General features: G+C 32.4%; 1 protein-coding gene across 5 annotated transcripts; it reads left to right on the top strand.

The window, feature by feature from the left end:
- The first annotated feature begins 1,361 nt into the window (after nucleotides 1–1,361).
- Nucleotides 1,362–24,536, top strand: LOC139524615 (tetraspanin-9-like). 5 transcript variants are annotated; one of them, XR_011664823.1, is made up of 8 exons: nucleotides 1,441–1,797; nucleotides 16,346–16,585; nucleotides 17,067–17,141; nucleotides 17,924–18,028; nucleotides 19,243–19,353; nucleotides 20,017–20,100; nucleotides 22,188–22,360; nucleotides 22,784–24,536. XR_011664823.1 is itself a non-coding variant. In XM_071319559.1 (7 exons), exons 1-7 carry the CDS (start codon nucleotides 1,732–1,734, stop codon nucleotides 23,226–23,228), a joined length of 738 nt encoding a protein of 245 aa, XP_071175660.1. In that variant the 5' UTR covers nucleotides 1,362–1,731; the 3' UTR covers nucleotides 23,229–24,536. The 5 variants fall into 5 exon arrangements, 2 of the variants coding, with proteins under 2 accessions (XP_071175660.1, XP_071175659.1); XR_011664825.1 differs by having other exon boundaries at nucleotides 22,767–24,536; XR_011664824.1 differs by having other exon boundaries at nucleotides 22,188–22,631.
- Nucleotides 24,537–26,738: the final 2,202 nt, after the last annotated feature.

The following is a 26,738-nucleotide window of genomic DNA, read 5'->3' as shown; positions in this document are numbered from 1 at the left end:
TCGTTTGCGTTCTTTCGAGGCCTCCTGGTGAATAAAACAATGATGTCTATATGTTTATTTCGAGTCCAACCATAAGTGTAATTTAAGCAAAATACATAAATGTGAAATAAAATAGTTTGATTCTTAAAATGAACTTGAATTAACAATTATCAAAATACTTTATTAATTAATTGAAACCGTTTATCACCGGATATTTATGGTAACTTTAACTTTTTACTGGGATACTTCTAAGAGTTTAAACTGTCAAACCTTATTTATATCGCTTAAGTGTGTACTAGGAAGAATTTCTCATCAACTACTTATAAAGTAAAAGTTACATAACATTATAGACTCTCTAGTTATATCTTTTTATACAAAAAGCTTTACACAAGAATTATTTATTTTCTACAATTACATGTTAGATTCACTTAGTTTTATATGAAATATTAAAATTTCTTTCTTTAAATATTTTACCTCAATTTACCTTCATTATATATATATTAATTTGTTTGTCTAGTCTATAAGGTATTTTTTTTCAAGTTTAAATCCATCTATGGTCGATGAGTTTGTAAGCTATTAGTTTATTTGGTATATGCTGTTGGACACTTTGTTCGCTATGATAAGATGCATATAGGAGGGGCACTCCGCATTTATTTATTTGTGCATATATAGCTACAGCCACTTTCAATCTCTGAGTTAAGTCCTTTTTAACTGATGTTTATATAAAAATAAGATGATCAAATGACAAAGAAATTACAAATTGTTTTGTGATAATTTAGACCGTTAGTTTTCTCCATTGGTTTTTTCCATACTTTTCATTTCGGGGTCTTTTATAATCGATTATACTGTATCGGGTTATCTCATTGTTGAAGACCGTACGGTAGCCTTGAATTGCTTACTTCTTCTTATAAAAGTTATATTGACCTTAAAATATAGCAAATTAAAGATATAAGCGTAACGACAATGTGTAACCGGGCTTTTGTCTGCACCTGTATATTAAAGCTCATCTCTCAACAAGCATCGTGTATTCAGAATAAAGTCCAAACCAGGTTTTTTTGGGGTGGGTGTTACTTTATCTTAAGTTTGGTGTTGTGTCGTTAATTGGTTCATCTTTGTCCGTTGGATAGCCTTTTCCTTTCGGACTGTCGGAGATTCTACCTGTGAAATACAAAATATGATGTTATTTATCAAATATTTGACAATGGACATTCAGCAGATGTTAATCTACAGCAATCGATTTTCTAAGAGTTTACCTTTTCCATGACCCAGTTTTGATTAGTCTCATGACATTACAGATAATATTCTAATCCTGCTTTTTTATTATTTCAAGAAAGGCGTTTTCCGTCGATATTGACGTATATTTTTATTCACCAATGAAAATAAGAATAAAAATACATTTTCATGCTCGTACACTTTATTATTCATTTGAAATTATGGTTTTACCTTAAAAAAAAATACAATGATTCATTCTTATTCATATTCGTAAGGAGGTGTACCTTTCTATTTTTGTTTATATCTCAATTTACGTCATTTCATTCATGAAAGGTCTGGACATTTCAAAATAGACCGCCGGTCACATGACAATTACAAAGTATTGACTATAAACCGTATCGTACAGGTAATAAATATTCTCAGTTGTAGATTTACCTGCGGTGTAGTCGAGAGTGAATTAAACTTCATTAATTTAATATATACCTAACAGGAGGATTTTCAAACTTTTTTTTTAAGTGACAGTTTATTAAACCTGCAATAATGACTTTGGGATGTGGTGCGTCAGTTGCCAAAGTAATACTGGTTATAGTTAACACTATATTCCTGGTAAGTTACTTTTAATTTGTTCTATCTTTTATTCAATTCTTACTTTTACGGCTGTTTTCTTTTATAAAAAAAAACCCTAGACTAGATCAGGCCCTAACTTTTGACACGCCCTTTCACTATTGGAAATATCACATTGTGCAATTATACTTTATAATTACTTTCTTTATTTATTATATGACTGAGAAAACAAAATGACAATAGTTTAAACAGAACCGCCCTGATTCGATTAAGGAACCAGTGAACCCGAATAAGGGAAAATACTAAGGAAGAGTTTAAATGAAATATGACCATCTAGTTAGTCAAGACTGCCTGGTTGAGTGATCCTTTTGTAATTGTTTATCAAACTTCTGTAAAAGTAGGGTCGTGACGGAGAAAATGGATTACCGATAATATTAATTTATGCATCATCACTTTTGTCGATCTGTTACCATCCTCATATATGGTTTCATACCCACGTTATTTCAAGTTAATCCAAATAAGCTAAAATCTATATATTATGTCCGTTTTATTTGTTTATATGAACATGTTTACATATCAAACCCGTTCTGTACATACAAAGACTATATCCATAACACCACAAACACAACACTCGGTGTGTAATCAAAATGGCCTTGCGGCAAAGATGTTGTAAGATAAACAATAACATGGACTATATATTTTTTAATTGAAATACCTAAAAGGGAAATTATGTTCGTGGTTTCACGGTAGATTTGATGGAAGCGGCCTTGGGGTTATTTCAGCATATAATTAAGTGAAGCAGATCTGTGTCCGTTTATAAATAGTAACACTTAAAGTCATGTAGCCAGATTATCCCTTTACTAATATTCCAGCAATAGGTCTTTTTGCGGGGGGGGGGGGGGGGGGATAGTATACAATAAGGAGAAGAGGTATTATTGCTATTGATTCAACTATCCAAGAGAATCTAAATAACGTCAATTGAAGCAATTGTTAGTCACCGTACGACCTTCAACAATGATCAAACATAATACCGTACAGTAGTAGTCCAATGGCAAACATTTCATGACTGTTTGTAACAAAAACAAGTTAACAATTTTTATACAAAAAGTCAACAGTAGTAAACCAATGTCCAAAAGTCATAAATCAAGTAAGAGGAAGCCAATACGGGTTACAAACTAAAACCGAGAGCACACAGTAACATCAACCATTAGAGGAAAACAACGGCTAGCAAAACCTCCTGCTTATATGGCAATGTTAAAAAAAAACACAAACAAACGCAAGAACATCTAGTACAAAGAAATATATAAATAAATAAATAATATTAAACGTACATTATAACATGTAAACCACATAACAACAACGGATATGAGACTCTTCCTTCGTTTTATATACAAGGGGGAAATGTACTTGACGTTACAACTTGTATTTACAGCGTCAGTTATATTATGAATGTAGCTATCGGCTTGAGATCTGACTGAACATTATTGTAGGAGTTGCTCATCATAAAATTTATATATTGTTTTTAATTACGTCTATCTGCGAAAGATATTTACAAGTATATAATGCCAATCCGTGTTAACTAAGACTAAGTGAGCCTGTTTCATAATCGATACAATAAGTATGTTTTGCAACATAAGTCGAAGGCAATGGATGGTTGGGATGTCGAACTAGCAATGAGAACCAGTGCTTAATATTTACATAACTATGGTTTTGAGTTGTATATTTATTTATTTTAAACGTGTACGTGTTTATATTTCAATACCGAATTCGATTATTGATTTCAACGATTTGCCAGTTAATCCGATGTCAGTAAAAGGTGCGAAAGACAGTCTTTTGATACTCCTCGAAGTCAAACAATTCAAGCAATTATCGCTATTTTACGAAGTTTGACACGAGGACCTAAATCCGATTAATATTATATAAGATTGGACAAAAATTATAGATTATCGTTTATCATCTGAACGAGATTGATTTTCTCGCTTGAGCCGGTACGCCGAATGCGAGAAAAGCAATCGAGTTGGGTTGACCAATGATAATTAACCCGAATAATTCAGTCGTTATATTCCGCTTACTACATTAAAGTAGGAGATATCGATTACGGGGAGAGACTGAATTATTCGGGTTAAATGATAATCTGTTTATCGCTATTTTACCTATGACGACATGTCAATTTCATTAGCAATGCCACGTGCCTCCTATGAAAAATTATTTAAAAAAAAGATCAAAGGAAAAATGCGCAAAATAGTGATAATAGTAGATATTCTATAAAGAATACTTCATATGATTGGTTTTGAATGAATGGATAATTGATTTTTATGTTTTACAACTGACGCAACAAATTCAAACTGTTGCTGGCTGCTGATAGTGTTTCCCTGTATTTCTAACTGTGAACACTTTTAAATAAAAATGTACATGTTTTCATTAAAACGGCATTGCCTTTAAAACGGAAACATGGTCGTTTATAGACCAATCAGGCTTTTATAGTCGACTATACGTTGAATTATGGGGTTTTGTCATTGTCGAATGAAGCGGTTGTCTCTATTTGATTACGTTAACTCATTTGAACTATTGTGTGTCATTGGCAATCATACACTATCTTCTTATCATTATATTTAATGTGGTCAACGCTATTTGGTTATACATGTACAAACAAAACGAAGAGCACTTTATTTAAGTTTTTTTTTCTTTTTGGAACTTGATTTTACCCCAAACTGGATGCGGAGTCTGAACATTTCACTATTGAAAACATGCAAGTGTTTACAGAAACAATACCAAAATATTTGCTAAAGTTTTTTAAGATCGTTACGAGAAAATAATTCGACGCCTATCCTTTCTTACGTAGGCGAGTATGTGTATAACAAAGCAGAATTATTTGAAAATTTTATGTAAACAGTGAAATTTAAAGTTTAAATTTTTCAACAAGAATGTATACAGCTCAATGTGCGATAACTTTAAATCCCCCGTACCCGAACGAAATAAATGATAATACTAATTTAAATGTATGTATGGATTGGTGATGTAATATGCTGAGACCCTCAGTTTGTATTTTTCTGGTCACATAACTTTATCATTTAACTTTAAATCTCAAACATTTAAGAATTGAATGCTGCTTTTTGTAAATTTATTGGGGTGTAAAAGCGTTGACCGAAGTACATTTTGTATGAAGCGAGCGCTTCATACTAAAAATGTGCGCACGGTCAACGCTTTTACAACCCTATAAAGTTACAAAAAGAAGCATTCAATACTTATAAGTATATTTTTTTTAGCTAGAATCATGAAAAAACGATTTTTATCAAGTTTTCATTTAATTCACCTGTGCACTTTATTGTGGGACCTCGTGTCATCATGAATGATAAATTTTATTGTCTAATACAATTGTTTCAGGAATAGCACGTGAAGTGCAGTTAGCCAATCAGAATAACGTATTATGATGAAACATACATCTAATGTAATTATTAGGCATTGAGTATTGCTGATTAAGGCAAACCAACAAAAGCTCTTCAGAAGCATGAGATTTATTAAGTGTTGTTTTCAATTTGTGTAGGTTATTTTATTTATTGCAGCTTCATAAGATGTTATCACATTGCCATGACAAAAATCTTTACATTTTAACATCATAATTTAGGGGTCATATCATATATACAGAAACGAGACACATTTACAGCTGTATCAGCAATATATCTTAATGTCATTTCGCTGAATATATGAAATAATTACCTCTATTTTCATGCTTCACTTAGAAACGAAAATGAGAAAAAAATAATATATGTATGCAACTGGGTATGGATGTGACAAGACATGGTTGATCGCACCAGAGATATGTATTAACTATATTTGACAGACACCTGTTACATTCGTCACAACTCGGCCGATTCCGTACCTGATAGGAGAGTAGCGGAATCATCCGATGATTGCCGATTGAAACCTGTAACTACCCAGCTATCAAACGAATCTCCCTAGAACACCGTAAACGCAACCATCCTCTTTGAACAAAAGACGTTTTACTACATCATCAACATGCAGCCATCAAACAGCCATTCATACCCTAAGCCGAACAGCTTATTTATCATTTTTTTAGTCGTTCGGTTGCTGTCTCATTGAAGTATACACCAAACATCATTTTATTCGTACAAACCGTTGATGAAAAGTATCATCTTGGTTTTTTATTAACTAGAAAGCATTTTAATAATGAATAAGGAACACAAATCTTCAGCAGCCCCTGTCCATTGAGCAAGCAATGCTTCATTGCAACACGAGAAAAAAAACAGTTGTAAACTTCCTAGATTGTTATAGTTTGTTCTTATGTCGCATTGATGAAGTAGAACACTGTCGTAGGTTGGGGGAGAGGTGTTTGCGCTAACAATTATGTTTAACCCCGGCACATTCTATATGTGCCTGTCCCAAGTCAGGATCCTGTTATTCAGTGGTTGTCGTTTGTTGCTCTTTAAAGTATTTTTTTTTATATTGATTGTTTTTGATTGTTTGGTACATTAACCAGGCTATTAGCTTTATCCTTCAACTATTATATATTTGTCATTTCGATGACTTTTATAGCTTACTATGCTGTATGGGTTTGCTCATTGTTCCAGGCCGCACAGTGACCTACAGTTATTAACTTATATGTCAATTGGTCTCTGGTGCAGATATGCCTCATTGGCAATCATACCACATCTTCTTATATTTATATTGGTACGTTTCGCAGCAGCTACTTGCTGGATAACGAAAGCATATTACTCATTTTAGCATTTAAGCTTTTATCCAGTCTGTATAAGGAAATAAGTAATCAACGTGGGAAAGTCATGGTTCTGTTTTATATCTAAAAATATATGGTATGAGTTCCAATGAGACTACTGTCCATCCAAGTCACAGTTCGTAAAAGAAAAACCATTAAAGGTCAAAGTACGGCCTTGGCTCAGACCGAACAGTAAGCTATATAGCCAAAATTACTCGTGTAATTCATTCAAACGGGAAAACCAACGGTCTAATCTATACAAAAAACAGAAACGAGAATTTCTGGGTTCTTCCTTGTTGATTAATCTTTCATAGACAGTAGTTCTAATCTCTTTCTTCATTATCTAAACCATTGCGACATAAAACAATAACGATAAAATAAAGTTAACGTTCAAGGATACATGTATAATGACATGACAAAAGGCGATAAATAATGTGTACATCTGTTACACGGTATTAAATCATATCAATAGATTATAAAGTCAACAACTTTGGTGACTGTTGAAGTGTACTTCCATTACGTGAAGGCATAAGTGGGTGATATATTCTGTCAGCAAGTTGAAGTGTAATACACTGTATTGGCATATATATTTTGGATTAAGATTGTCATCTTTCTAGTGGTAGAAGTACAGACAAGATGATCTTGACGCTTAACTATAAGGCTCAGCCCCTTTTGCCAATCAGCTTACCATGCCAATACCGATTACCTCTTATTAGGCTTTGTGTTTGTTCCTTATCAGAAATGTCGGTGCCCCGGGTGGCCTAGTGGTCTAAGAGATAATAAAGTAGGTTATTTACAGTATGTGTATAGCCTGTGAACACTGAGGTTGAATGTTGTAGCCCTGCATGCGTCAGATATTTCGATTCCAATATTTCAATTGACTAGGATTGCCAGTTTTCATGCCGAAGGTAGGCGGTTCTGTCCGGGCAATACCAATAAAAGTAGTTCGCCGAGAAATAGACAATAAGTGCTGAAAATGGCGTTAAACACCAACAACTAATCAATCAATCACAGTTAAATACACATGTGATGTAAGTAACCCACGTGATCATAGTTCATGGAGTTTTTTTCATATAATAACAGGTTGTTTAAAGTAGTACTTGACTATAATTTATTGGTTGTGTCGGTTGAACACATCACGAACCTGACATTTGTCTATTATATTGGTATTATCTTCCGATTTGTCACATGAGAAAATTGATTGCAAAATATTGATTTGAATTTGTATTTACTACCTAGAAAGTCGTTCATATCAGGAAATAGAGTAAATCATCAGGTATAAAATGTCAGCATCGATTTCCTAACAAAGGTAAAACATAGTGATGGTTATAGTTTTTAACCCAATTAAGCGTAGCTCGCTTAATATACTAATGTATACTTGTGGATGTTGCATTTCTCATTTTCAATCGTGAAGAGTATAGGTGTGAACTTATTAATAAAACATATATCTGACAAACAAAAACTAAAGGCGGCAAACCAATTAAAGGTGTTAATTTCATGGTATAATAGAAGAAATAATTATAGTTGAAATATCATCAACTCACTCATGAAATAACTATCAGCACGTGTTTCAACTCACTCATTAATTACTATCATGATCTATCATCACTTGAGTTCCACTGTATCTAAACTACCCCGGCAAAAAATGTATGGACTCGACAATATATAATAACCGGTTCGGTGACGGACCTTCAACAGACAGAGGAATGTATGTTTCTGATTATCCATTTGTTATTTTGTGACTTGGGGATATAAACATAAAGAATGTGGAGGGTTTACACATGTTTGTAAGCATTTAGTGCTCTTCGTCAACTATAAAATCTGTTGGAAAAGGATTTTAGTCACCAGATTCAGGGATCTCCATGGCCTGTTTAACGATGGAGCCCCGCCATCGTTCAAATGTCTTGCGCCATCGTCAAATGACTCGCGCCATCGTTAAATTGTCTTGCGCCATCGTTAAATTGTCTTCCGCCATCGTTCAAAACTTCATCGTTTTTTGTAGCCCGACGCCATTTTTTTTATCAATTATAATCAAATGCATGTAATTGCATAACCCTTAGGCTTTTTATGTTATAATCCAATGCAGTTCTAACGCCTGAGGGATATCCGGATTAAGATCGCTAATTACTTGTACCTGAGCTTGTACAGGTAGATCAACAAACCAAACAGGAGAATACTATCTGAGGATAGACGATCCATTTGTCGAAGTAATCAACTAAGTTTCAGCAAATGATTATGATCATTTAGATTAAATAAATAAATTAATAAATTAATCCAGTTACAAAGAAAACAGTTTAACAAGTCGAACACGTGCTTTATTTTGACTTACGCAATCAGCATCCCCCTTTTTAAGAAGTACAAAATAAGACGCAAAACAGTAAATATTATTTCATCGTAAATAAATCGAGTACTGCTGTAACGATAATTTAGAATTACTTTAAAAGTTTAAAAGTAAAAACTTAAAAATATTTCCTGTAAAGAAATATCGTATCTAAATTCCGAATTCATTTCGTATATTACAATCAAATTGATACATCCGCGTTTCCGGTTTCTATTCAGACTCGAAAGATGCATGTTGCAGAGCATCAATTTTTCCAGATAGTCATTAAAAACCTTTTCATTTGTCGACGTTTGCTTTACAAATCTCTTTAACCTTTTACATAACCCGTACGAATTGTTTTGTTGTTTCTGCAAATCAGCCATACCGGTAATGGGCTCTGAATTTGACAGTGTCCACGAAAAATAAGCTCCACATTAGATAATTTTTAACCCCCATAACAATTACCAAAAATAAAAGAAATCTGCATGGGGACCTTCATGACAGCTTTTGGTCATTCTCGACTAAGGGGGGGGGCCATGATGACTTGGCATTTGAATGGTTAAAAACGGCAATAAATGAAAATATTGATACTTCTAATTCTATAATGAAAATTCAAATAAATATAATTTAAATAAGCAATGAATTAGCATTTTCACCATTCCTTGTATGGAGGGATAAAATACTTCCGATCGCGCTACACTGTACAGCGTAGACAAGGTTTGTAATGGTGAAAGTTCCTCCATGGTTCAATTTTCATCCATGGAGATCCCTGCAGATTGGCACTAAGCACACAAACAAACTTAACAAAAAAGACACGAATGATACCGTTCTTAAAGTGCCCGCAATTTCAGAAAAAAATTATTTAAAGTATTGCTAAATTTAAATGGGTCAAATCTCGATAGATTGGCTCCATAAATAACTTAACGGTAATAAAATTGGGTAACATTACAACCAACTGGTTTAATAGAATTTATCGATTCTTAAACCCGTTTCTGTTTAGTTACCGTACAATGTGTAAGCAATGCTATATAAATGTACCCACTCCCACAACAAATTTATGCGAAAACATCAACTCGTGAAATTTAAGAATTTAGACTTCCTTGAAAGCAAGGGCGTTACAGTTAGTCTCATACACAAACACATTATTAAGTATCAAATGACAGTGGATAAATCCTAGTTTTATCTTTGAACACACCCCCGATAAGTTTATAAATATCTCTTTTATTATAATAATATACCCCAGCTGTCATATTCAAAAGTCAAATAATAGCACTAATGTGTTTATTATTCGTAATTGTATATTTGTACAAACTAAAAAGAAATAAACGTTAAAATACTCTTCATGTAGCAATACATAGTAGGTACAGTCGGTCGATTCCAGGTATTTACCCCAAAATTACAATTTTCCCATGGTCTGACACTTGCCGATTTTTTCTATGGCAAAGATATGGGTTGATACTGCCTTGTAAGCATACAATAGTTTCTGTTGCAATTGCTTTGAGATCGGGACAGTTTTAAGCTAGAATGCGTGGACTATATTCCTTGTCTTCTATAATCATAATCACCAATTACTTCGAGGTCGGACCAATTTTAAGCTAGAATGACTGGACTATATACCTTGGCTTCTATAATCATAAGCACATGGACTATTAACTAGCCAAACCAACCGGGAAGTGGAAATAAACATTTAGGTTTATAACCGATTAAACGGGCAAAGTCATATATTTACGACAAAACTATTGTTCCATTCTTTCCGTTCTTATAATTTACAATGAACAAAGAAACAGAAATAGTATGCTTTTTTGTACATTTAACTCGTACATATTTTTTTGAAGATTGTACAAGTTCTCAATATCGAAAACTCAATAAATTTTTGCACAAGTAAACAAAAACGGTCAAACTAATACAAACCAACAATTATATACTAGTACATTAAATAACAGATACCGTTGAAACTGTCGATTTATTCAATATTCATTTTAACATCATGAACATTGTCTTATAATTCTATTGCACATCATCTTTAAAAAATATATAATCTTAGTACACCGTACATATTTTAAGGTCCTTTTATTTGGATTACATCTACTGTTAAACATTAAATAAAATTGAGAATGGAAATGGGGAATGTGTCAAAGAGACAACAACCCGACCAAATAAAAAACAACAACAGCAGAGGGTCACCAACAGGTCTTCAATGTAGCGAGAAATTCCCGCACCCGGAGGCTTCCTTCAGCTGGCCCCTAAACAAATATATACTAGTCCAGTGATAATGAACGCCATACTAATTTCCAAATTGTACACAAGAAACTAAAATTAAAATAATACAAGACTAACAAAGGCCAGAGGCTCCTGACTTGGGACAGGCGCAAAAATGCGGCGGGGTTAAACATGTTTGTGAGATCTCAACCCTCCCCCCATACCTCTAACCAATGTAGTAAAGTAAACGCATAACAATACGCACATTAAAATTCAGTTCAAGAGAAATCCGAGTCTGATGTCAGAAGATGTAACCAAAGAAAATAAACAAAATGACAATAATACATAAATAACAACAGACTACTAGCAGTTAACTGACATGCCAGCTCCAGACTTCAATTAAACTGACTGAAAGATTATGATTTCATCATATGAACATCAGGCACAATCCTTCCCGTTAGGGGTTTAGTAAGACTAGTACAGCGGGAGTCAGTTTGATTGTCAAGATCTGTGGTCAGAACTACATCCATCAAATGAGATATGGAAATGTAGAGGAACACATGATTACGCTCTCATTACATTCTCTACAATCGAAATCGAAACCGCCTTGTTGGGCTCAGTCAAGGTAGAGTGTTTGCCTCGAGCCCGGGAGGTTGTGTGTTCAAACCCCAGCCAGGTCAAACCAAAGGCTAAAATTGTTATCTGCTGCTTCTCCGGTGAGCACGCCGCATTTAGGAGTAAGAACAACCACTTGTCGGGTCGGAGTCAGAATAATGTATCCGGGTAAGGTGGCACGTCTTCATGCGGACTGTTACCTTGTAAAGTAGCATGTTAAAAATCCGGCTCAATGGGTCGGTATAGTACCAAGCAGGGTAAATATTCATATTGCATTAACATGTTCTCGTCCTGAATATTCATTTTAACTTGCCGCTGAACGTTCATCAGCGATCACTCTATAATTCACTTATAGGTAAGTTTTAGGGTGATTAAGGAAGCAGGATCGTTTGGGTTCATATTTAGTATTGAAGGAAAATGAAATAAGTTTACAAATAGGCTTTTCACTTTGTAAATATCAGTCTGATAAAGAATGTTGTTAACGAGAGAAAAAAATGCAATTAATCTTAGTGTCGTATTAAAGAAGATTTAGTTTTGCATGTACACTACGTTTGGGGGAACACCTGTAAAAGTACATCATTCACTCATCAACGACTAATATAAAATTGAGACGGATTAAAAGAAAGAAAAATATAAAGAACATAACGAAGAATCTAAGAAGAAGTCTTTTATATGTACCTCCAATTTCCCCTGGTAAAAAACCCAATCTAATACGTAGGATGTTTATAATTCTACAAATCGATTCTTCATCCGTAGTTACACAACATTGTGAAAGGATATTTACTTGTAATGTAAACAGTGTAGATGATGACGAACCTAAAGAGGAATAAACTCTCGGATTAAAGTTGACTTGGGCGAAACTGTTCATTAATTCTCAACCTTCGCTCGGTTAAGATACGGATAAATATATTTTTATACCCGTTATCTAAATATCTGGGTATGTCGTTAAAGAATTTGTTCGTTTTCATCTTCAATTTGACCGCCAGGTTAGTGGTCTCGCGTAAGCGTGGTCTCCTCGAGATCGGAATGTTGTGGTTTTAGAATCCAGGCCGGGATAAACCTGACCTACTTTAGAATTGATACTTGTTGCTTCTCCGCCGATACGCGGTATTGAAGAGTAAGAGCAAAGACTGGTCGTCTCGAATTCAGAATAATGTGCCCTGGTAGTGCTGCGGACTTCTGCCTTTTGAACTATTGAACAAGCAGACTAAAAAAATGACTTATCACGTTGGTCTAGTACAAACCAAGATTCATATTCTTATCGCATTAGCATCTTCTCGTCCTAAATATTCATTTTATTTGCCACTGGGTGTTAAACAGCCATTCATATTTCAAATGTACCATATGTTGTGAGCTTTACACAGAATATAATAGCTGTTATGTGCTTGTCCATCATAACCCACTTATCGGCATCTTGTTCGGTCTATATATAAGAGACAATATCTAAAAAAGTATATAATTTCCATGTCCCATCGTTCACCAGCAATTATTTTTTTATTGAACCACCTCTTGGAAATTTTTTAGTTTCAGTATTAACTATAGTGTATATAATCCACCAACTATTGCCAATTAAACACTCTTTCTTAAATTTCTTCGAATAAAATTTTATAATTTGAATGTCCCCCCCCCCCCCCCCCCCCCCCCGAAAAAAAAGAGTATCCAAATTAAGCAAACAGACTTCCTATTTTCACAAATATGATAGATCATTTAGAAAACTTGACCCCTACTGGTCTGATTTTTATTATTTGTAACTAAAGCATATGATAACATTTTGCATTTCTAAGGGTCTTTTAAATTTTGTCCCAAGGAGTAATTTGCCTCCTGTTTCCACTGGGTTTTTTTCAGTTGTGGAAATGTTTGAAAGACCCAGGATTTCATTTATTGTAATATAATGCGAAGAGCATCATTTCCTGTATGTATGACTCCATATGTATAGGTGAATGGCAGCCAGTTCGAAGAATCCGAAATCCCCAAAGACCAGAATGTTACACACAGGCACTCGTCTCAGAAAAAAAAAATCCTGTATACCTTTATATAACATAAAAGTATAAAGGAATTTTTTTTTCTGAGACGAGTGCCTGTGCTGTTACAGCCTTTTTGTGTACCATCTGAGAATATTTCATTGTCAGCACTATAACAGTAAATGTGTTTTTATAGTATCTTATTAAATTAGTATGTAGATGGAGGCAAATTCAAACTTCCACGCAATTCGAATAAAAGGACAAAAAGTACTTTGTAATTCCTATCTGTTACGTTCTGTCATGTTACCTGATAAAAAGTAACAGCATAGCCATAATCAGTAACATGAAGGATGTAAAGACAATTTCACTGATGAATCACAACGTTAATCTACTATATATGCCAACAATTTCATTTAATATAAGTTAATATGATCACCATATTTAATAAATCTCAACATAATATACAGGATATTAAATGAAAAGACAGTTTTTTTTTCTTTTGATAACAGCAGAGACCATTGTGCAATTCTAGTATAGAAGTAAGTAACAGAAAGGAATTTATTTTAGAACTTTCATTACCTAGGCAGATTTTCATCTTGCAAACTTGCAGTTTCAAAAGATAAATGACATTGTTTGCTGTTATCTTCCAATTGTGTCCAATTTGAAATGATGTGTTTTTCTTAAACTATGAAATAAAGCAATTGTTTTGAAAATAATTCCTTCCTTTTACCAACTTTGTCCTGTTACTCAAGATTGGTTCATGTTACCGACATATCGGACTATATTTTAGTATATTTCTTAACCTTTTGTATTAAAAATGCTAACATAAATAATTGGCATTTGATAAACTATTGCATGCTATACTAGTAAACCACAAATAGTATCTTTAACTTTATTTCTTATTCCCATTAGAAACTTTTTAAAATTGATTCATTTTTGTAACAAGAAAGAACTGGAATTGTTTTGTACCGTTTTTATAATTGGCAATTATTACCACATTTAACAATTGTTTGAATTGCAATCAACAGTTCCTGAATCCTTAGTGTTTGTTCTTCAATTTGAGCTATTTAAATACCGATTTGAAAGACGGTTTTTCCTATTGCCAAAAATTAGACATTTTCAGATATTGTTTCATTTACATTTTCATATAGAGTAATCAAAAAAGAGCGATTAAGTTTTTTTTCTTCAAAATTCACAACTTAACATGCATCCGATTTTGATATCTTAATCGTTTTCGAAACATTATTGTGTGATACATTATCAAAACTATTTCAAGTTTGATATATACGGGTAAAACAAGTATGTTGGGCGGGTATAAACAAATAAAATATCTAAAACACAAGCAAAGAATATATCTTCCAAAGTATGCGCTTAAATCGATGTTCTATTTGATAAATTGTATTTTTTAAAATATAAAATGTATACAGATTATCTCCGTCTACCTTTTGATCTACTACAAAACACATCTTTTTGAACTTTGATATCAAACTTCTTGTGTGTGATGTCTTTTTAGACCGGTCTGTTTGCCAGATAAGATAACGCTAATGATAAAGAGTTTACTTATGTAGACGAAGCGTATGACTGGTGTCCAAAATATAAGCCTTTTATTTTGATAAATTTCTAACGTCATTGGTATACATCGTGGATATATACATTCGACTTGTTATAAATCCACTCCAATCTTCCACAATAAAACCTCATTTTGACTTATTTCCCCATAGTAAATACGCTATGTTTGTCATATTTTGATCATTGAAAAGCTATACATACAAGTGTATATTTACGATAGATCTGACATACACGATACCGGACTCACGTAACCGTTTTTTCCTGTTTTTAATCTTAATAGTTTATAATAAAATTGTCAACAATCACAAGTAAAACCAATCAGAAATAAAACAGTTTTCTTACACGACTTTTATTGCAAAAACTAATGTACTGCTTACTAGGTTACTACTATAGTAGTATAAAATGTACAAAGACATATGTCGATAATTGTTTACATTGTTAAAAAAGTTGTGAAGGGTTTCATTCGACATAACAGAGATATGTTTATTGAATTAGCTTTCCAAATATTCGAATCGAGCGCCACTGATGAGTCTTATACAGACGAAACGCCTGACATACAAAAGTATAAACCTTGTATTTTTTATAAGTTTTGTCATCTTTGGTATACATCGTGGATATGCACATTCGACTTGTAAGAAATCCACTCCAATCTTCCACAATAAAACCTCATTATGGCTAACCCTGAGTAGTTGCATTTAGTCGTAGTTGTTTTTTTCATTGAAATTCGATGCATACACGTGTAGCTGTCTAACGTATGCTAGCAGCATATGTAATAATTTTCGTCTTGTGGGGTGATGAATTATGTGAAGTAGACAAAACACATATATGCAAGGGGAACAAACAACAGCATGCCATAACGTAAAAAGAAAAGGAAAGAATAAATAACGATAATCAAATATTTGAGCAACCCGAACTTCTAAAAAATTGGAAAAATCTCATGTCACCCGATAGAGTACGTGGTTATTGCCAGTGACGCTGTGTGGCTCATAAAGTACAATATCGGCGATAAGTCTTGGATTGTACATGAATGACGAAAGAGGATGGAAATAGAATAATAACACATAGGAACATACACGTAGTCATCTCCAAGTGGTATCGCTTCAACTTTAACATGAGCAAACCGTATTTTCTGATCAATGTAATCAATCAGAAAACACAAGCTAAGTATAAAACATGTTTTTCTTATATTTTCAGATCCTTGGTTTGGGAATAGGAATCGCTGGTCTAGTGTTCCGGTTTGGAACAGACCTGTTAGGAGATGAGTTAAAAGATGCTATGCAGAGTCTGAAGATTGATGTAGTCGGGGGCGTAAATGTTTATGATGTCGCCGGTTCTCTTTCGTTGTTGCTCATCATTGTAGGGTTTTTCATTTTTCTCGTTGGTGGCCTCGGATGCTGTGGAGCTTGCTGTAATAACAGAGTTCTCTTAGTTGTGGTAAGTTTATGTATAAGCATGAATAATCATCATGCATTATTATAGTAACATGGCATATACGACGAACAAAAAGAAAACACTAATCAGTTAACAACCGAGTCGTTTAAGAAAGATTGGCGAAAGATACCAGAGGGACATTCAAACTCATGGAACGAAAATAAACTAACAATGCCATGGCTTAAAGAAAATGACAAACAGACGAATAATAGTGCACAAGACACAACATAGAAAAACTAAAGACTAAGCAACACGTACCCCACCAAAACTGGGGGTGATCTCAAAATGAAATAATAAGAAAGAATCGTAGGCAGTATTTATTCACTTAGGATAAACAGTTTATTGTAGTTAAAGATGTTTGAGTTTTTCTTTATTAACTGTCTTGGTGCTCAATTATGATATAAGTATGGTGCCTGTATTCTTTTATACAATACTTCTATTTACAATATGATTCACAGTTTTAATTGTATATTTCTATTTTCAGTATGCCATCATTGTTGCCATATTGCTGATTGTTCAGATCGTTGGTGTAGCACTATTTGCTGGATTTAGATCTAAGGTAACTTTTTCTTCATATCATGATCATTATTAATCCATAAAAAGTATGCCTCCCGTTATTTTCGTTGCATTTAAAGCATACTTAATGATAATGAACCGGGAAACTTCTAATTTCACAGGTTAATGTGTGAAATATTTATCTGTGGTTTCGAGACCCTAACCTCTTCATCTACTTGACGGATAATGGAAACATAAATTCTCCATTTTTTTGTCGGTCAAGTTCATAGTGCCCCTAACAGCCATACATGGATTTTATTTGGCACAATAATTCGATATTGTACTCTGATTTTAATGATAGACCAGACTTTGGATTCAAAGAACACCTTTACTATTATTTTTTTTCTTTTATATTTCAAAATTGAACTGTCCTGTATCGAGTCGAAAAATATCGTATTACACTCGATTCAGGGATATAATTATAAATTATCGTTGATCATCTCAGCGAGAAAACCAATCGAATTGAGATGACCAATGATAATCTGTTTATCGCTATTTTACTTATGACGACGTTGTCAATTTCATGTCAATTTCATTAGAAACACCACGTGCATCCTTAGTCTCTAGCGATAATTTTCCATCTCAAGCGAGTAGCATGATATGAAAAATTATCACAAAAAAAGATCGAAGGAAAAATGAACAAAATAGCGATAATCTATTTTACCTTTGATGAGATCATGTCAATATAATACTTCCATGATGAGATCAACCCACTTTCCACAGAAGAACATTTATTTAAATGGGTTTTACTTCTTAATTTTTTATATTTTAACTTATATTTTACAGTTTGATGATTCAGTCAAAGATGGATTTAAGGAAATATTGAGAACCCAGTACAACACGACTGGAAAAGACGATTTAACCAATTCTTATAATGCACTTTTCAATGTAGTAAGTAATAGGTATAATTAAAGCTAGTATCTGGTATCATACAGTTGACAATAATACAAAGTGTCGTGGAATCAACCGAATCCACTAATATCTAAATCCTATATGCAGCAGCACGTTTAAGCCTCAATGGTTTGATGGTATAAACAAAAGGAATAACGCAATTACTTAAACATAAGTTTGAGTAAAAGTGATTTTAATGATTTTAAAGATGTTAAATCTACCCTTCTCAGTTCTAATGATTGGACAGCAAATAGCATAATTTTGTTGAAGCTAAATAGTGGCACAACAACTGATTTTTTTTTTGCATCTGCAAATACTTTTGGATCTTGAAGATGCGTATTCATACATTTCCACATATAAAGATACTAAGATGTTATTGATCTGTTTAAATCATTAATTTACATCTCTGCATCTCTGCGTCTGCATCACTGCATGAGTTTAAAAAAAGAGTTTAAACATTGATAACCACCTTACCGTGAATAAGAAGTAGCTAGGGTGCACGTTTTATAAACACATGTGTTGTCACTGCAAATGAGTTTCGGCTGTTATCTGCTCTTTGGTTGTTTTTCTCTTTTACATATCCCCATGTTCATTCTCAATTTTATTTGAGACCACTGCGTTGTCCTTTAAAAGTATAAAACAAAAACAAATGTTATAATTATTCACTACAATTTATATAATTTGTTTTCCTTTCAAAGGTAAACATTGTTATAATAACAACCACGTTTCACATTTCAAGAAAACTAAATGTATGGGTCAAGTGAAATACATTTGTAATGAGTCAACATTACTGAGTACAGTGATCATCGAATAACACAATATTCTCGTGCTAATATAATTGTTCCTGTACACAGTGTGTGACTTCATACTTTGACACATAAACGACTGTACACAGTGTGACTTCATTCTTTGACACATTACCGCTAGTACACAGTGTGTGACTTCATACTTTGACACATTACCGCATGTACACAGTGTTGGACGTCATACTTTTTGGTACTTGCTTATTTATAATAATACATGAAACTGCACTATAAAAAGAATTTCGAAGTTAAACTGAAATTCAGCTACTATCAGGAGAAAAAACTAAGCATGGAGTTGCTGCAAGAGGCTTCCTGATGAGCTTCGTTTTATAAAGCATTGTATAATTTAATATCAGCGCCGGTTATTCATTCATGATCATTTATAGTATATAATTGCATTTATGATTGCAGTATGAATGTTGCGGTGTAGATAATTCTACGGATATGCCAAAGAATGACTTACCCAAAGAGTGCTGTGCAACTACTAACCCATGTGTCAAGACATCTTCTGATGTTCGACCGGTAAGTACATAAAATATATTAATTATGGTTGTATATAGATCATTAAAAGTGCAACTAATATCCCCGTAAAAACCTTAAAATTGATTGGAAAATATTGTAATCCTCAAGCAATTTTCTTGTACTTTATCTTTTGGTATTGGGTATTTAAAGATATTGCTAATACATGTCGGTGTTAAACAGATATGGTCCAAAGGGCTACTTTTAGATAAATTTTATTTTTGTTTTTGTTCTTTCGTTTTTGATTATAGAGCGTTGAAGTGTTTTCTCTGTCGTACAAGCCAAATTTATTTTATTAACTTTATTTTCTGATTGATCAAAATTGTACTTCTCTTTAGAATATATTCGATGTGTAAATCTGGTTTTTTTAGTAGCGTTGTAGGCGAAGTTTGTTATATTTTTCTTTAATTTTTGTTGGAATCTTTATTTCTCGCTTACTACCTATTTTGCTAAAGTCAATGTATGCCTTTCCAGAACTAGCGACATTTTTAGGTGTTAAAGAAAAAAAATCTAATGCTTCTTTATCAATATTTTGCAGACTGCATACTTGTACACCCTTAGTTTTTATCTGACACGTGTCTGTTTTTTTCAAGATCAACTGACGGACTACAAATGAAAGGTTAATAAAGAGTTTTTAAACAAAGTATATCACTTTTTTTTTATCAGGGTTGTTATACAAAGCTGAAAGACCAAATAGACCAATACAACAGCGTATTTATTGGTGTTGGAGTATCTGTGTTGGTTTTCCAAGTAAGTAGAGATACGTATATACAATCATATGCTAATGACGATACATTGAGATAAGCAAAAATCGAAACCGTTGCAAAAACAAAGATCCATACTTTTGAAATAGAAAGCAGTAAAATAACATCTTTATTCTTTAAAAAAAATAAATGATTATACACATTCATTATTGAACTGTAGCTGCTAACGTAAACCGAATAAAAATTGCATGTCGCACTGCTATTTGTACTCAATATCATGTTTCATTTTGTTTCATTTTTTTTGGATCTTGTTTTTTTGGTACAAAAAAATAATATTCCAATCGATATTTAAACTCTATTTAGCTAACCAGAATACGCCAATACAATTTTTTTTTAATGGAAACAACAATTTTCTTTCAATAAATTCCATGCGTCCGAAATGCATGTCCGGTAGCTATCTGCATCATGAACACTCAAGGCAAATATTTGAAATCCAGGGTTTATGTAAAAACCGAAACAGTTGAAGAGCTACATGACCAAAAAAAAAACCAATAACATTAAAGTGCTAGCTAAATCCATTTAAAGTCAACTTTACCTAAGGGAACATTTATTGCAATTTGAATTATCTGCATTGGCACAACGTCTCTTTCTTTATTTACAAATTCATCGTGATCTAGTAAAACTTTCTTTTGTGAGTAAAATCATTTTCATTAACGGAATATATGAATTAGTAAGAAGTGAGTTCGGAACCTTAATTCAAGGTGATACCTTCGACAAATGGTTGCTCAAATATTTGTTGAAAAATTCCGACATGATAATACAATTGTACAATATTAGTTAGGCATTACCTTGCCACCTAGATTAATCACAACTTCAACCAAAATAAGATAAAAGCGCATTCATGACGGATTGACTATGACCAATAAGGACAATATCGTGACAGACAAACAAGGGCCGAAAGGGATAACAATCATTTATCTATTCCTTTACATTAACATATGTCATCTATTCCTTTACATTAACATATGTCATCTATTCCTTTACATTAACATATGTCATCAATTCCTTTACATTAACATATGTCATCTATTCCTTTACATTAACATATGTCATCTATTCCTTTACATTAACATATGTCATCTATTCCTTTACATTAACATATGTCATCTATTCCTTTACATTAACATATGTTATGATGTGCACGAATAATGCATGGATAAACAATATTAAATTGAAAAGTTTAAAATGTTTATAAGTTTTTCAAATTTTCAAAAGTTACTTATAAACAAGTTTTATTCACATTGCGATAAGACGTGTCGCGGTACTTGTCTATCCCAAATTCATGTATTTGGTTTTGATGTTATATTTGTTATTCTCGTGGGATTTTGTCTGTTGCTTGGTCCGTTTCTGTGTGTGTTACATTGTAGTGTTGTGTCGTTGTTCTCCTCTTATATTTAATGCGTTTCCCTCAGTTTTAGTTTGTTACCCCGATTTTGTTTTTTGTCCATGGATTTATGAGTTTTAACATCGGTATTCCACTGTTGCCTTTATTTAAATCAACAACAACATTCTTTAACATGTTTCTTTTACAGCATTGAGTTGATACCTCTGCTGGTGGACTATAAGTTCCCAGGCGTATTATCAACTCAGTAGTCAGTATTTCGAATGACATGATTTATAACAAATCTGTAAAAATGTCTGTTCATAAATTTTGAAATTACAAAGAAACTAAGGTTTCAACTCCCTTAGGCAAAGTTTACCTTAGATTGATTTGGCTATTCTATAGTCATATAGCTCTTCAAATACATCATTGACTTTCAAATATTCGGCTGTGAGTGTTGCTGATGAAGGTAAATACCAGAATAGCACGTCGGACCCATGATTATTGAACGTATTCTCAGCTTTTAATGTTGTTTTAAAAGATCTTCTGATGAACGAAATAAATAGTGTTATCTTTATTTCCATAGGCTGTTCCTTTCCACGATGTCTTATGTTTCGATTCTAACCGTATACCTTTTCATGTTGACTGTACGAACTACCTTTCTGTACACACCACTTACTTACTCTGTCTATCACTATACATCTTTTGTTTTTAAATTTCAAGAATTAAATGTGTTATCATTTGTTTTTCAGTTAATATGTGTTATCTTTGCCTTCTGTCTGTGTGCTGCTATTGGAAGAGATAGTATTGTGTGATACTGAACGTTTTCTTACATTTCCTCCTTCCACGTGTATACTGTCCTGTTGATATTGTGTCTGTACTAATTCTCTGAATCCTTAACAACACTACCTATATTTTTGTATATGTACATACACAGCTACTTTTGCATAGGTACTATTTCTGTACTAAAAATTTGTAGTACTGGAAATTTACTTTTAATATTCAGTACTATTGTGTTACTACAAAATTATGGTAATATTTAGGTACCTGTATTTTACAGTACTGTATTTGTACTTGAAATTTAGGTACTACAGATTTTTGGTTACTACTGTTACATTTTCAGCATTTTGTAAGATTTTTCTATTTCAAATCTCTCAAAGTTATGATTTTCAAACATGGAATATTGTATTATTTCTGTACAAAAATATTTAGTGCAAATGAAGTAATGTAAAATACAAGTACCTAAACATTACAATAATTTTAAAGTAAAGAAATAGTACTAAATATTAAAAGTAAATTTCCAGTACTGCATATTTTTAGTACAGAAATAGTACCTATGCAAAAGTAGCTGTGTAGAACATTTCTTGAACCATGTGGAAAACAAACTAAATATGATTGATCGTTTTCTTCCTTCTACTGTGGATTCATTATTATTACTTGGATACCAATTTTCGTGGATTTTGTGGGTATAGGTGAACCACGAAATTAAATATTCAACGAATAACAAATTTCTATAGGATTGTACGCAGACGTTGGCAAAACAACGAACATAAATGTCCAGAAAATACCATGACAATAAATGAATCCACAGTAAATGGGTCCCGTAGAAATTGTGTCTACTAATTCTCTTCTGATTCCCATCCATATATTTGTATATGTACATTAAACGGTTCTTGAATACTGTAGCAAACAAACTAAACATCGATATTTAATAGAATTATTTTGCTAATTTTCAGTTGTTATGTGTGCTATTTTCCTTCTGTTTGTGCGTGGCGATTGGAAGAGAGGAATAAAACTGGTACAATTTCAAGAACAAACAATCAAATCTATAGACGACATATATATGTTAAATGTGAAGGGTAAAAGGAATCGATCAATCAGAATGAGGGTATAAAGAGATGAACATTTGTTCAGCTTTACGACTTTTTTCGAATTTTATTGAATATATTCACATTTTAATATCTCATTACAGCATGCCATAGATTTCTTACTCTACCTAAAATTGTTCATTGCTTTCAAATTTTTAAATAGTAATTCTCACATGTTTTTTCCAAAAACTATTGTTTTCAGAATCCATTTGTTTGGTCTAAAATGAATGAGGAATGGTGCTGAATTGAATAGGTTGTTTTGTACTAAATTTTGGTAATTTTTATTGAGTAATGATAACCAAATTGTCAGCAAGCTTATATCAGTACCCTCCTCATGATTGGACTAAATTTTGAGTCCCTCAGGTGGATTGATCAATTAAATAAAGTGTTCTAGTTTGTATCATGTATATATATATTATTTTTTACGTTGTATCATTTTATTTTATATATTACCATGCCAAGTAATGAAGTTAAATTATCATCATTTTATTATTTCTATCCGGATACATGTGTTCATATTATTAGCAACAAGACTATAGACATGACCTATATGGAAACATATAATTAAAGGTCAAAACTGGTCATTTGTGCTTTATGGTTTGTTTTAATAAATTATTTTAAAACATCGTATCAAAATTTTAAATAATAATTAAATTATTTTTCTCGAAGACCAACATTTACCCAGGCAGTATCATTTTGAAATTGTATTGGGATTCTTACAAATTATCAAAAAGTACATTTTAAATTTGTTTTTTTCCTTCAATAAAAAAAATGAAAGAAAAAAATACAGGCATCCTATTCATAAATACAATGTACAAATTGTCTTACAATAGGCAAACTTCATATCAGAAAAAAATGATCTGACAGACACTATTGTCATTTGTAATTAACTCATTATTAATCATTTATTTATATTCTGATGGTTTTTGCAATTTTGAAAGTCATTTGTAAGAGAGAGAAAAAGTGATGCCAGATTATACTCTTACATGCAGTGCAAAAAAATCGACTTTTTGTTGCCCGGGTTTTAAATTTGCTGAGTCCCAAAGCTGTTTTTTTTTTTATATGAAACGGTCTTATATTTCTATTATTTTAAAACACCAAAGAGACTTTTAAATCATTTGATAAATGTCATTTTTTATTCACTCATTATTTTTTATCAAGATCGATTTTACTTGTTGACTTTTATCTTTGTAAAATTATTATTTTAGAATAAAAATACTTGTATGCGAATAATTATGTATTTTTGTGTTATTTATATATACGTTCAGTTATTAAGGAATAGAGAAATGTGGGATATATAAATATGAGACAGAATCCCAACAAAAAGACGTCACCAAGACCTGTATATGTCAACATAAATTTTTAACAATAGATATGTGTCTTTACAGTTTGTCAAGCTCGAAATCAATCCCAGTCTGTGATAAAAATTAACACAATCAATTGAAAATCTGTCATAAAAAGAATCTGTCATCAACACCACATTCTTAATGAATAAAATGAAAGTCAAATGTGACTTGCAACGACAAGCTTGGGACCAACTCGAGAAAAATGAGACTGAGCTGAACCATTTTAGTATCGCTCTCTTTAAAAAAGTTACGAAAGATACCAGAGGGACAGTCAAAATCATAAATCGAAATTAAACTGACAACGCTATGGCTAAAAATGAAATAGACAAATAGACAAACAATAGTACACATGACACAACATAGACAAAACTAAGTAATAAACAACACGAATCCCACCAAAAACTAGGGGTGATCTCAGGTGCCCCGGAAGGGTAAGCAGATCATCAGTAGAGTTAATTAAACGTAGATAATAAAAACTTTAACATAAACAATTACAGAATTAAACCCATATTACTGTACCATAATGATATGATATAGAACAAAAATAAAAACAATAACAAAATACGCCGTATTAAGAATATCAATGATTAGAATTACTAAAAAACAAACTCAACGTACTCAATCTGTATATATTGACCAGGAAAACATCATCGTTTTGCTTTAAACTTCCAGTTAGCGAATTGATAATCATGTCAAAGGTACAAGCTGCTGTTAAAAGTAAAATGACAAATATACCAAACTTCGAGGGAAATTCTAGGGTTTAAAGTCTTGAAGAAAATATGGCACAATTAAAAGCTCAAACACATCAAATGTATGGATAACAACTTTCATATTCCTGACTAGGTACAGGCATTTTTTTGTAGAAAATGGTGGATTTAACCTGGTTTTACAGATAGTTAAACTCTCACTTGTATGACAGTCGCATAAAATTCATTGTCATTAACAATAATGTGTGACCAAAACAAACACGTAAACATGTCCACATTCGGGGTATAGTAGTCAACATTGTGTTATAATCTTAATCACTATTATATTAAAAAGAATTATATCAAAGAAGAAGAAAAGAGGCATAAAGACATAACACCTAAGCAAAAACGAAAGACAAGAACAGAAAATTTTTACCATAGCAAAATAAAACGACGGTAAAAAAACCGAGCCTCGTCAAATGGATATAACAAAAAATAAACTAAACAGTAAAAGTAATGATTTCCAAAGACAAATCAAGGGAATTATAACACGATATTGAGATGATGAACAACGGCAGTACCTAGAATCTATTCTTCAAGAAAAATCTTATATTATTTGTAAAGTTAATACAAAATATTTATCTACAAGGGCTTGGTATCTTCGGATGATTTTTTTTAGAAAAACAAGGAGACGTTGTTAATCATCTTTTTGCTAAGACATTGGTGAAATTTTACAAAGTCTTAAGTAGCAGCTATTATTGAACGATAGTATAAATATGATCTTTACCAAAATTTTCTATAAATACCAGGTTACAGATTTGAAAGACAATTTCTTAACTTGCAAGTTCTACAGACACCTGAAGTCCTGCAAGTATGCAACAATACTTCCTATGCAATAATCGATATGATTGTCATAAAACTTGGCAAACAATATGAACAATTTATGAAATCTCTGATATTTTTATCCCTGCTGAAAAGTTTTTTTAATATCGCAACATTTTTGTGTATAGTAATCATAAAATTTACTGCAAACTTGTGCATATCAATCGAATTTAAAAAGTACATTACATTAAAAAAGTCAATAAAACTGATAAAATCCAACGCTATAGATCAATGGAGCAAGTAGAATAAACAATTGCCATTTTCCTGACTTGGTACAAGCATTTTCCGAAGAAAATGATGGATTAAAAATGGTTTTATAACTAGTTAAACCTCCCACTTGTATGACAGCTTTTTTTCCATTCCGTTATTGACAAAATTTGGGGAGCTACACAAACAGGCATACTACTAGGTTAATGTGACAAAATTTCAGATTTAGATTCAAATACTATGTAAACATGAATCACAGAATTTAGTTACACCCAAAATTTCTCAGATGACCATTTACTGTGAACAAATTTTAT

Source organism: Mytilus edulis, chromosome 5 (genome assembly GCF_963676685.1).
Source record: "Mytilus edulis chromosome 5, xbMytEdul2.2, whole genome shotgun sequence".
In the NCBI taxonomy this organism is placed as follows: Eukaryota; Metazoa; Mollusca; class Bivalvia; order Mytilida; family Mytilidae; genus Mytilus; species Mytilus edulis.
The sequence above is the reverse complement of the archived record's forward strand: the minus strand, read 5'-3'. Positions and strand labels throughout refer to the sequence as shown.